The 13,003-nt window shown below is 46.9% G+C and overlaps 1 protein-coding gene across 1 annotated transcript; it reads right to left on the minus strand.

Annotated features, from left to right (window-relative positions):
• Window positions 1–4,073: 4,073 nt before the first annotated feature.
• phf19 (PHD finger protein 19) lies at window positions 4,074–12,539 on the minus strand. Its single transcript, XM_076082534.1, has 14 exons — window positions 12,370–12,539; window positions 11,170–11,347; window positions 10,997–11,078; window positions 9,646–9,759; window positions 9,246–9,334; window positions 9,004–9,152; window positions 8,830–8,925; window positions 8,538–8,727; window positions 8,197–8,264; window positions 7,982–8,119; window positions 6,291–6,351; window positions 5,999–6,084; window positions 5,829–5,918; window positions 4,074–5,347 (listed from the first exon to the last, which is right to left on the minus strand). The coding sequence occupies exons 2-14, from the start codon at window positions 11,344–11,346 to the stop codon at window positions 5,029–5,031; spliced, it is 1,659 nt and encodes a 552-aa protein (XP_075938649.1). The 5' UTR covers window position 11,347; window positions 12,370–12,539; the 3' UTR covers window positions 4,074–5,028.
• Window positions 12,540–13,003: the final 464 nt, after the last annotated feature.

Here is a 13,003-nt window from a genome sequence, read left to right on the forward strand (position 1 = left end):
GGGTCATGGGGGATGGGGTCATGGGGGATGGGGTCATGTGGGATGGGGTCATGGTGGATGGGGTCATGGTGGATGGGGTCATGGTAGATGGGGTCATGGTGGGTGGGGTCATGGTGGATGGGGTCATACTAGATGTGGTCATGGTAGATGGGGTCATGGGGGATGGGGTCATGGTGGATGGGGTCATGGTGGATGGGGTCATGGGTGATGGGGTCATGGTGGATGATCTCGGTAGTAAACCGGCACCGGGGGGTCAGCGCTCATAGTATCGGCTCACCTGGTGTCGGCGGCGTTCAGCAGGTCGGTCTTCACGCTGCTGGAGCGACTCAGTTTGGGCTGAGAGCGAGTCCTCCAGAGACATGCTTCAACCTCCGGGAGAGGAAACCCTGAGGAAGAGGAAGAGGTCATCATGAAGTGTCTTATGATGCCATAAACACACTTATAATGGATGATGACGTTATCAAATATCAATACAGAAAAATATCTGATGCAGCTCCAAAGTAAACAACCTTACATCTGATCCAGAGTCACATTAGATGTGACGCACAAACATCATCACCATCATCATCATCACAGGAACCTTCACCAGAAAATATTAGAACACATTTGATCTCATTTATTGAAATATCAAATATGTTTCATGATGCTAACTCCAAAATAGCTTCCAAAACATCACAGGTAGCCAAAATTGTTAGTCACTATTTTATTCATATATATTATTATCACTATAAATATTATACATTTTTATATTATTAAATATTAGTATCAGAATCAGAACCGTTTATTGTCATGGTATGTTGAACATACAAGGAATTTGACATGACGGGAGGTGCATAACATTTAACAATCAACAACAATCAACACAGTGCAAAGTAGAAACATTAAAATTTGCAGAAAGATATAAAATAAAGTGAAATATTAAATAAAGTGCACAAACGAACAGATAACAGGACTATAAACAACAAACAGATAACAGGACTATAAACAAGTGAGATGTAAGTGTAGTGTAAAAGTTTTGAGTGTATTTAAATAAGAACCTAGAAGGGATGTGAAGGGGAGTGACCGGTAGGAAGTTGTCCTGGGGATGACAGAGTCAGTGGGGGACCCGGGCTCTGTTAATGAGCCCGACTGCGGATGGGAAGAAACTGTTCATGTGGCGTGAGGTCTTGATCCTGATGGACAGCAGCCTCCCGCCAGATGGAAGGGGTATGAACAGTTCATGTCCAGGGTGAGAGAGGTCGGCTACAATCCTTCTTGCTCGTTTCAGGGTCCTTGAAGCGAACAAGTCCTGGAGGGACGGCAGATTGCAGCCAATTACCCTCTCAACAGAGCGAGTGATGCGCTGCAGTCTGCCCTTGTCCTTGGCAGAGGCTGCAGCGTACCAGACTGTGATGGAGGAGCAGAGGATGGACTCAATGATGGCTGTGTAGAAGTGCACCATCATTGTCTTTGGCAGGTTGAATTTCTTCAGCTGCCTCAGGAAGTACATCCTCTGCTGAGCCTTTTTGGTGATGGAGCTGATGTTCAGCTCCCACTTGAGGTCCTGGGATATGATGGAGCTCAGGAAGCGGAAGGAGGTTCATCAGGAATTACAGCACTGTCGCTTCCCCACTCACTGCCCTCACCTCCTCCAGGATTCCTTTCCTGTGGACTTCTGCAGCCAAAGAGGCCTTCCAGAACCTGAAGTCCAGGTTCACCTCAGCACCCATCCTCCAAGTCCCGGATCTGGACAGACAATTTGTGGTGGAGGTGGATGCCTCCGACATAGGGGTTGGGGGTGTTCTATCCCAGCGCTCGGCCACTGACCAAAAGCTCCATCCCTGCACCTTTTTCTCGCGTCGGCTTTTCCCAGCCGAGAGAAACTATGACATTGACAACCGAGAACTACTAGCAGTGAAGTTGGCCCCGGAGGAGTGGCGTCACTGGTTGGAGGGGACCAAGCTCCCATTCCTGGTTTGGACCGACCATAAGAACCTTGAGTACATCCGCACGGCCAAGTGACTCAATTCCCGACAGGCCAGGTGGTCGTTATTCTTCACACGGTTCCATTTCACGCTCTCCTCTCGCCCCGGGTCCCGCAATGTCAAGCCTGATGCCCTTTCCCGTCAGTTCCATGGGGAGGAGGAACCTACCTCTGGCTCCTCTTCCATCCTTCCTGCCTCCTGTCAAGTAGCTGTCCTCACCTGGGAGATTGAGGAATCAGTGAGGGCCGTGACTAGGGGTCAAGCCAGTCCCAGCGCGTGCCCTCCTAACCGTCTGTTCGTCCCTCAGGGCCTTCGGTCCGACGTCCTCCAGTGGGCACTGGAGACTTGCCTGCCACCCGGGCATCCAGAGAACCCAGGACGTTCTGCGGCAGCGTTTCTGGTGGGTCTCATCAACGCCTGCCCAGTGTGCAATAAACATAAACTTTCCCACCAGGCTCCGGCCGGCCTCCTGCAGCCTCTCCCAGTGCCTCATCGTCCGTGGTTCCACATCTCTTTGGACTTTGTCACCGGACTACCACCATCTAATGGCCACACCGCCATCCCGACAGTGGTCGACAGATTTAGTAAGCTGGCCCATTTTATTCCTCTACTCAAGCTCCCATCTGCTAAAGAGACCGCTATGCAACAGCGGCTAACCGACACCGCACTCCTCATCGGCCCTGTCGAGATCGAGAGGATCATCAACCCAGCGGCAGTGAGGCTCAAGCTCCCCAGAGCCATGCGCATCCACCCCACGTTCCACGTATCTAAGGTCAAAACTGTCCGGGAGAGTCCCTTGGTGCCGGCTACTTCGTCTCCTCCACCTCCTCGCCTCTTCGAAGGAGGTCCGGTATACACGATTCAGTGGCTGCTGCTCTCCCGCCGCTGGGGGCGAGGTATTCAGTACCTGGTGGACTGGGAGGGATATGGTCCAGAGGAGAGGCAATGGGTTCCGGCGCGTAACATCTGCGACCCCGGTATCATCGCCAGCACCCAGAACAACCTTCCAGGACCAAGACGCCTGCCAGGAACACCCAGCAGGTTCCCGGTGCAGACAATAAGGGCCCTTCCGGAGACGAGGAACCCTACCTCTAGATCCTCTCCGCCCACCCGGCTGTGGACTCTGCGGCCTTGGAGGAGTTCTAGACTCACAGAGACATGTAGACTTACAGACATGTAGACTCACAGAGACAAGTAGACTTACAGAGACCAGTAGACTCACAGAGACATGTAGACTCACAGACATGTAGACTCATAGATATGTAGACTCACAGAAACATGTAGACTCACAGAGACATGTAGACTCACAGAGACATGTAGACTCACAGAGACATGTAGACTCATAGATATGTAGACTCACAGAGACATGTAGACTTAGAGACATGTAGACTCATAGACATGAAGACTCACAGAGAATCACTTCACATCACTTCTCATGCTGTAACACAATATACCTGTCTGTCTGTTTGAGGACCCGTCTGTCTGCAGCAACCTGAACCATCTGACTGACTCTGAATGTGTTTCGTCATGTGTTGTTTAACTCCTTAATTGCATTAACAGATTATCACCTGTCTCACTCTCACTGCTTTTCTCACACACACACACACACACACATTCTCAACTGGTCTGGCTGCAGGACCCACCATCCCATCCTTCAGGACAAGCCGCGACCCAAATGTTCAACTTCTCAAATGTCTTTGATGTAAAGATGGATCAGTCTGAACCTGAGCTGAACATGTCCTCTAGTCGTAGTGTAGGAGCTCTCTAGTGCAGAGAACTTGTTACTGTCAGTCCCCGTCCCACTTGTTTCACGTAAACCAGTAAAACGGCTTCATGCTTTCTTCTGCCAGAACCTCGCTGCACAAATCACACTGAGGTTTTTCCCTCTTTCGTCCTCAATGTAAGAAAATCCATATCTCATGTAGTCGGTGTCGTACTTGCATTTTTCTCAATTAGCATAAAACCACTGTGTGGTGTTCTTCTATGCTGTGAAATGGCACGTGTATATTAGCATTACAAGGCAGTAACACCAAATACTGTTAAGAAGTGTGAATAACTCCGCTGCATAAAAAGACACACTCACTCCATTCTCACACAGAGACAGAATCAGGAGGTCAAAGGTTTTATTGCAGAGAAAGCTGGCAGCTGATTGGTCAGCTGAAGTGAACAAACATACAGTCATGTGATCAAAACAACCTTCCAACAGGCCAATGGGAGGAGAGCACAGTTACCGTGGCAGCGTGACATTTTAATGTCTGTTAGCACTGTTAGCATTCCTCACTGAAACCAAAGGGCTGTGTTAGCTTGGAGCTAACCTCTGATGTCATGTATTCATTGATGTTTGCATAGATACAGAATGTGACAATAGTGCAAGAAAACATACAAGAAGCACTGAACTCTGGGATTTGTAGTTCTTATCAGATTCAGACAGAAAATATTTCAGAGACTTGATTAACAATTATTGATTATTGGAAGAGGAGGAAGGGGAGGTGAGGCAGTGAGCTGTTTAACAGCTGTGCGCTACAGAGCAGCTCTGACTGTTTAACATGTCAAAGAAGAAGAAACATAAACCACAACTACTGAGAGTGTGCGTGTGAGTCTATGTGTGTGTGTGAGAGAGAGTGTGTATCTGTGTCGGTCTTCGGCTCTATTTAAACTTTTTGTTCTCACTAAATACTGTTTCATTATTTGATACGCGATTCCTCAGCCGGGACAGATGTCTCACTGCGGTTTACGGGGACAGACGTCTCACTGCGGTTTACGGGGACAGACGTCTCACAGAGGTTTACGGGGACAGACGTCTCACAGAGGTTTACGGGGACAGACGTCTCACAGAGGTTTACGGGGACAGACGTCTCACAGAGGTTTACGGGGACAGACGTCTCAGGGTTAGGATTGTCATCTCCTGTCAGATCCGGTTCATTGATTCTGGATTAAAATACTTTTGTGATGAAATAAAACATTTTTATAAACACAGAGACCTGATCAGGTGGTTGGTCAGGATGTTTGGACCAATCAGCAGATGTCTCTGTGAGCGTGGAGGAATCAAAGCGTCTCGTCTAACCTAATAAGGTGTTGTCCCCTCCCACTCCAGCAGGTACTGGACCGTCCCCTGAGGAGTGACACGTCGAGCCAAAACCTGGTACCTCTCCCCATTGGTCAGTCGGCCCGCCACTCCAAAATACGAGGAGATGGAGGAGTGGAGGAGGGAGGAATCAGAGGATATCTGGGAGGCGTCAGACAGGAAGTGGGAGGTGTCTGTGGTCAGGTGGTTGATAGCTTCTGGCTCCTCCCCTCTGAGCTCCTCCTCTACCTCACTGCGATTGGCCCATTGACTGTAGCTGTTGCTAGGCAACTTCCTCTTCCTGCTGCCCACCCTCCTCCTGAGAACAGAGAACAGAGGTCAGATATCACAGAGTACAACGGAGAGACTTCCTGTAGACCAGACCGGCACAGAGTACAGGGGTACACTAAAACGTGACAGAAAACAATTAAGCCCCCAGCAAAATAATAACTATATTTTAGAATGGGTTAACAGCTGGTTACCTGTAGTGATAGGTGGGTTAGTTAACAGCTGGTTACCTGAAGTAATAGACGGGTTAGTTAACAGCTGAGAACGGGTTAGTTAACAGCTGGTTACCTGAAGTGATAGACGGGTTAGTTAACAGCTGGTTACCTGAAGTGATAGATGGGTTAGTTAACAGCTAGTTACCTGTAGTGATAGGTGGGTTAGTTAACAGTTGATTACCTGAAGTGATGTACGGGTTAGTTAACAGCTGAGGAAAGGTTAGTTAATAGCTGGTTACCTGTAGTAATAGACAGGTTAGTTAACAGCTGAGGACGGGTTAGTTAACAGCTGGTTACCTGAAGTGATAGGTGCTGCTGGTCGTAGCAGAACCTGACGTGGAGGCATCAGTAGAGTCCTGATCAATACTGACCGATCGACTGGAGCCACTGAACAACAACATGAGGTTATCAGCTGATGTCATTGATTGATTATTGATTGATGTCTGCATCATTGATCTGTGTCTCACCTCTTGAGGCTCTGAAGTTCATCCAGACTGAAGTCAAAGATGTTCGCCATGTGATGGTGAGAAGTCCAGCTGTGGGACGACTGGTTCTACACACACACACACACACACACACACACACACACACACACACACACACACACACACACACACACACACACACACACACACACACACACACACACACACACACACACACACACACACACACACACACACACACACACACACTTTAGTCTTGTTTATGAACAACAATAAACAGCAAACAGTAGAAGAAGAAGATCTAAAATCTTACATTAGGAATCGCATCTTCTAGGAGCCACTTGGACTTCTTCTTCCTCCTCTCAGCTGAAGCACTGCAGACACACATCCTGGTTTAGGACTAGAACGTGGACCACATCCTGGTTTTAGGACTACACACTGGACTACCTCTTGGTTTTAAGACCACAAACTGGACTACCTCTTGGTTTTAAGACTACCTCCTGGTTTTAAGATCACAAACTGGACTACCTCTTGGTTTTAAGACCACAAACTGTACTACCTCTTGGTTTTAAGACCACAAACTGTACTACCTCTTGGTTTTAAGACCACAAACTGGACTACCTCTTGGTTTTAAGACCACAAACTGTACTACCTCTTGGTTTTAAGACCACAAACTGGACTACCTCTTGGTTTTAAGACCACAAACTGGACTACCTCTTTGTTTTAGGACTACCTCTTTGTTTTAGGACTACACAGTGGACTACCTCTTTGTTTTAGGACTACACACTGGACTACCTCTTTGTTTTAGGACTACACACTGGACTACCTCTTAATTTTAGGACTACCTCTTAATTTTAGGACTACCTCTTCATTTTAGGAGTACACACAGGACTACCTCCTGGTTTTAAGATCACAAACTGGCCTACCTCCTGGTTTTAGGACTACCTCTTTGTTTTAAGATCACAAACTGGACTACCTCTTGGTTTTAAGACCACAAACTGGACTACGTCTTGGTTTTAAGACCACAAACTGGACTACCTCTTTGTTTTAGGATTACACACTGGACTACCTCTTTGTTTTAAGACTACCTCCTGGTTTTAAGATCACAAACTGGACTACCTCCTGGTTTTAGGACTACCTCTTCGTTGTAGGACTACCTCCTGATTTTAAGATCACAAACTGGACTACCTCTTGGTTTCAAGACCACAAACTGGACTACCTCTTGGTTTCAAGACCACAAACTGGACTAAATCTTGGTTTTAGGACTACACACTGGACTACCTCTTTGTTTTAGGACTACCTCTTCATTTTAGGACTACCTCCTGGTTTTAAGATCACAAACTGGATTACCTCCTGGTTTTAGGACTACCTCTTCGTTTTAGGACTACCTCCTGGTTTTAAGATCACAAACTGGACTACCTCTTGGTTTCAAGACCACAAACTGGACTAAATCTTGGTTTTAGGACTACACACTGGACTACCTCTTTGTTTTAGGACTACCTCTTCATTTTAGGACTACCTCCTGGTTTTAAGATCACAAACTGGATTACCTCCTGGTTTTAAGATCACAAACTGGACTACCTCCTGATTTTAGGACTACACACTGGTTTACGAGAAGAACTACCGTATTTTCCGCACTATAAAGCGCACCGGATTATAAGGCACACCTTCAATGAATGGCCTATTTTAGAACTGTTTTTATATATAGGGCGCACCGGATTATAAGGCGCATAGAATAGAAGCTACTACAGTCAAACGTTTGACTGGGGTTGCAAGTGGTGTTGGACTAGGAGTAAGCACAGTACCGGTGTTTACCGCGGTGCGGCTTTGTAGTTTACCAGTCGTACTGAAACATTTTGACAGAGCGCCGTGTACAACCAGTATGGATCAACCAATTAACCAATTGATCCATATATAAGGCGCTCCGGATTACAAGGCGCACTGTCGTTTTTTGAGAAAATTAAAGGCTTTTAAGTGCGCCTTATAGTGCGGAAAATACGGTACCTGTTGCCTTTCTTGTGGCCCTGCCCTCCATCGGTCTGAGCACGCTCAGGAAGGAGTTTGGAGGGGGGGTTGGGAGGGACTCTGGTCCTCAGACGGAAGATGCATTTCCTCTTCTTTATCTCCTTTCCACACAGAAACCTCAACACAAACACAGTCATTAATACTTCTGATCACATATATTGATGTAAAGGTCAGAGTTGTAGGAGGATTCTTACTTGCTCTTGTATTTATTCAGAGCATCTAGCAGGTGCTGCCCCCTCTCTGCTGGAGGAGTGTTAGACAGCTAAACAACAGACAGGAGGGTTAGAATCAGGACCTGGGAGTCTGGTCCAGGTTTAGTTTAGTCTAGTCCAGGTTCAATTTAGTCTGGTCCAGGTTCAGTTTAGTCTGGTCCAGGTTCAGTTTAGTCTGGTCCAGGTTTAGTTTAGCACAGTCTGGTCCAGGTTTAGTTTAGCACAGTCTGGTCCAGGTTCAGTTTAGTCTAGTCCGGTCCAGGTTTAGTCTGGTCCGGTCCAGGTTTAGTCTGGTCCGGTCCAGGTTTAGTCTGGTCTAGTACCTTCCCGAGTTGTAAGTGGTCCCAGTTTGCAGAGACTAAGGTGAGGATCTCGTCCAGCTCAAAGTATTTCTTCTTGCTGCTGACTGACAGGTTGTAGAGAACCAGGTGAACCAGGTCCACCCACCGGAGGGACAGCCGGCGGACGTACTCGGATCCTTTATTACACACCGAGCACAGGAAGAGGTAGAACCTGAGGAGGTGAGACAACATCAATCACTGTCTCACTGCATCCACAGGAGGTGAGACATTATCAAACACTGTCTCACTGCACCCAGAGGAGGAGCTGTCTCACCTGTCCCCAAACATCATGGACTCCTGCAGACACTGAGTGCAGGCTTCATGGAACCACTGCTGACACCTGAAGCACTGAAGCATCTTCAGGTACCACCTGTAGACACAGCACAGGTGAGTCAGGTGAGATGTAACAGTGATGAGTGTGTATGTGGCTCTGATTGGTCGGTCTTACTCTCCGGGGCCTCCGCAGTAACAGTAACACTGCTGCTGATTGGTCCGGTGCTGTGAGTCCCAGTCCAGAGAGTCCAGGTCGTAGAGTAAGACCTGCTTCATGGCCGACAAAGCTTTGGCTATCGGACCTTTCTTTAGAGCACCTCCTTTCTGAGGAGAGACAGACGGGTGGTCAGACAGAGAGACAGACAGGTGGTAATTAGATGTTATACTGTGGACCTCCTATCATATGAATGTTTGTACCCGGACAGCCAGAGCGAAGACACAACGTCTACAGAACCAGGGACTGATGCTGCCCTCTACAGCAGGGAGGTGGCAGTGCTGGTGGAAACCTGGGGACAGTCAGAGGGACAGTCAGAGAGACAGTCAGACAGAGAGACAATCAGAGACAGTCAGAGGGACAGTCAGAGAGACAATCAGTCAGAGGGACAGAGAGACAGTCAGAGGGACAGTCAGTCAGAGGGAAAGAGAGATAGTCAGAGGGAAAGTCAGAGAGACAGACATTCAGAGGGAAAGTGAAAGAGACAATCAGAGAGACAGGTTGTTATTTACATACCATAATATACTGTAACACATATCAGTGGGCTTAAATCTATAGTCATGTGACAGTTGACTAGTTTAACCAGCTGCCTGTCTCACTTACCAATGCCACATTTCCCACAGATGAGGATCTGGTTGTTTGGGTTTGATTGGCTGTCAGAGTTTGGCTCCGCCTCCTGACACACAGAGCAGCGAGGCTCCTCCCCCGGCACTCCAGCTACAACATGATTGGAGGAAGATTGTCATTGAGTGAAGAGCGACATCAGACGGACACAAGCAGATGGTGCGACACATTGACCATGTTGATGTCTCTCTCTCTCTACCTGTCTGTCTGTCTCTCACCATGTTGATGTCTCTCTCTCTCTACCTGTCTGTCTCTCACCATGTTGATGTCTGTCTCTCACCATGTTGATGTCTCTCTCTCTCTACCTGTCTGTCTGTCTCTCACCATGTTGATGTCTCTCTCTCTCTACCTGTCTGTCTCTCACCATGTTGATGTCTCTCTCTCTACCTGTCTGTCTCTCACCATGTTGATGTCTCTCTCTACCTGTCTGTCTCTCACCATGTTGATGTCTCTCTCTCTACCTGTCTGTCTCTCACCATGTTGATGTCTCTCTCTCTCTCTACCTGTCTGTCTCTCACCATGTTGATGTCTCTCTCTCTCTATACCTGTCTGTCTCTCACCATGTTGATGTCTCTCTCTCTCTACCTGTCTGTCTGTCTCTCACCATGTTGATGTCTCTCTCTCTCTACCTGTCTGTCTGTCTCTCACCATGTTGATGTCTCTCTCTCTACCTGTCTGTCTCTCACCATGTTTGATGTCTCTCTCTCTCTCTACCTGTCTGTCTCTCACCATGTTGATGTCTCTCTCTCTCTCTACCTGTCTGTCTCTCACCATGTTGATGTCTCTCTCTCTCTACCTGTCTGTCTGTCTCTCACCATGTTGATGTCTCTCTCTCTCTACCTGTCTGTCTGTCTCTCACCATGTTGATGTCTCTCTCTCTCTACCTGTCTGTCTGTCTCTCACCATGTTGATGTCTCTCTCTCTCTACCTATCTGTCTGTCTCTCACCATGTTGATGTCTCTCTCTCTCTACCTGTCTGTCTGTCTCTCACCATGTTGATGTCTCTCTCTCTCTACCTGTCTGTCTGTCTCTCACCATGTTGATGTCTCTCTCTCTCTACCTGTCTGTCTGTCTCTCACCATGTTGATGTCTCTCTGTCTACCTGTCTGTCTCTCACCATGTTTGATGTCTCTCTCTCTCTCTACCTGTCTGTCTCTCACCATGTTGATGTCTCTCTCTCTCTCTACCTGTCTGTCTCTCACCATGTTGATGTCTCTCTCTCTACCTGTCTGTCTGTCTCTCACCATGTTGATGTCTCTCTCTCTCTACCTGTCTGTCTGTCTCTCACCATGTTGATGTCTCTCTCTCTCTCTACCTGTCTGTCTCTCACCATGTTGGATGTCCTTACAGAGGACCCAGAACTTGGAGTTGTCCTCAAACGTGACGAAGCAGCTCTGTCGGGGGGGGCTTACCTGTCCACCAATAAGAGCACAGATATTTACACCAACCAATCAGAGATCAACACCAACCAATGAGGACAAAGTGTGTTTGTATGTGTCTTACCCTCTGTATCTTGCCCAGGTAGTAGAGTCCATCGGACCAATGACAGAGGACAAACTGTCCAACACTCAGACTGGACTCCGCCCCCTCTACCGGGCTCCGCCCTCTCCGACATGCTCCGCCCCCTTGAGTTACCTGAGGCTCTAGACCACAGAAGGCTTCAATCAGGTCCTCAAACATCCTGCAGAAAGAGAGACAGGTAGAGAGAGAGAGACAGAGAGGGAGACAGAGAGAGGACGTCTCACTCGAATACGTCTCACTAATAAACAGCAGAACCGATAACTCTGGACCTCATCAGTACTAACGTCTTATCGGTTCCTCTTTAGAACAGGGTATCGGGGGGGCATCCTTTAGTCTTATATTTTATATATTTATTAGAGCTGGGCAATCAAACTATTTACAACAGTGACAATATTAAAATACATATTGTCGAGTTTTTAAAGTGTCTTTGTTTGGAATATGTTTTAACAAACATAAAAACATGACGTAGATAGGTTTGCAGTTCTCAAGGTGTATATTTAAACTGCATCTCTTACACACATGAAGATAAAGTTATGAACACCGGCTGAATATCTATGATCAGAATCATTATAACTGTGTTATAACTGCTGCTGTGTAAAGGGAATACTGCTGCTAACAAGAACCTGATGTGTTTAAAGTGTTTAAACCAAATGTTATTGACCTTTAGTTCATATAGCAGTACTTTAAAATAAAAGTGCACAAAACACTAACAGATAGAGACAGACAGACAGATAGAGACAGACAGACAGACCTCTCTCTGTCAGTTAGACAGATTGTGGCTGTGATTCATTCCTGAACTGTCAGAGGGGATTTTGACATATCGCATGCTCAGAGCGAGACACACGTTTAACCGACGTGTTAACTACGACCCCCCCCACCACCACCACACACACACACACATACACATACACGTACACACACACGCGCACACACACACACACACACACACACACACACACACACACACACACACACACACACACACACACACACACACACACACACACACACACACACACACACACACACACAATAACGGTGTGTACCGACATGAAGCTCCCGTTTACCGCAGAGAAGCTGTATATGTAATATAATCATATACTATAGAATATTTAATATATCATATATTTGCATCGCGTTAATAACATCACGAGCCACACCGAGCAGAAGACGTTATAATACCTGTCTCACGTCCTCTGGTCCGGTGTGTGTCCACCTGTCCTCCGGTTCTCTGAGCCACAGACGTGGAGGTTGTCCTCCACTGTGTCTCCGTGTCTTCACCGTCCTGTCTGTCTCTGTCCTGTCTGTCTCTCTCTGTCTCTGTTTTCGTGGCGCTAAACTTCAAACTTCGACCGCCGCCATTTTTCACTTTTCCCGCGAATCACAGGAAGAGGTTTTCCCCTCATTTGCATAGCGTCATCACCACCTCCGTCATCAGCGTCGCTGTTTTCACGTCACGCGTCATCACCCGGAAGTAGCGCACCGCTTCGCCCCATTCAGCACTCCGTCCACTTTTTAACACATTTTATCGGTTCAACTTTTATCTTTTATTTTGAAAGTGACGGAACTACATTCAATCATTTATATTTATTTTGTTCACAAAACGTTATTTATGTGATGTAATCAGCTCCAGAACAACAGTTAATAAAAACCTTAAATAAGTTAAAGTTTTCTTAAACTATGTTTAATCAATATGAGCTCATAGATTATTGATCATCTTTAATGAATCAACATTCACATCAATCAATGTGAGCTCATAGGTTATTGATCATCTCAATGAATCATCAACATTCACATCAATCAATATGAGCTCATA

Source organism: Anarhichas minor, unplaced genomic scaffold (assembly GCF_050575085.1).
Source record: "Anarhichas minor isolate MPS153535 unplaced genomic scaffold, ASM5057508v1 ptg000095l, whole genome shotgun sequence".
Taxonomy (NCBI): domain Eukaryota; kingdom Metazoa; phylum Chordata; class Actinopteri; order Perciformes; family Anarhichadidae; genus Anarhichas; species Anarhichas minor.

Excerpts from the sequence above, each read along its gene's own strand:
- phf19 (XM_076082534.1), bottom strand. The coding sequence starts at position 11,346 with ATGTTTGAGGACCTGATTGAAGCCTTCTGTGGTCTAGAGCCTCAGGTA. Across the intron at positions 8,728-8,829 it reads TCCATGATGTTTGGGGACAG|GTTCTACCTCTTCCTGTGCT; the intron begins GTGAGACAGCTC and ends TCACCTCCTCAG. Across the intron at positions 5,348-5,828 it reads AGCAGCACCTATCACTTCAG|GAGGAGGGTGGGCAGCAGGA; the intron begins GTAACCAGCTGT and ends CTCTGTTCTCAG.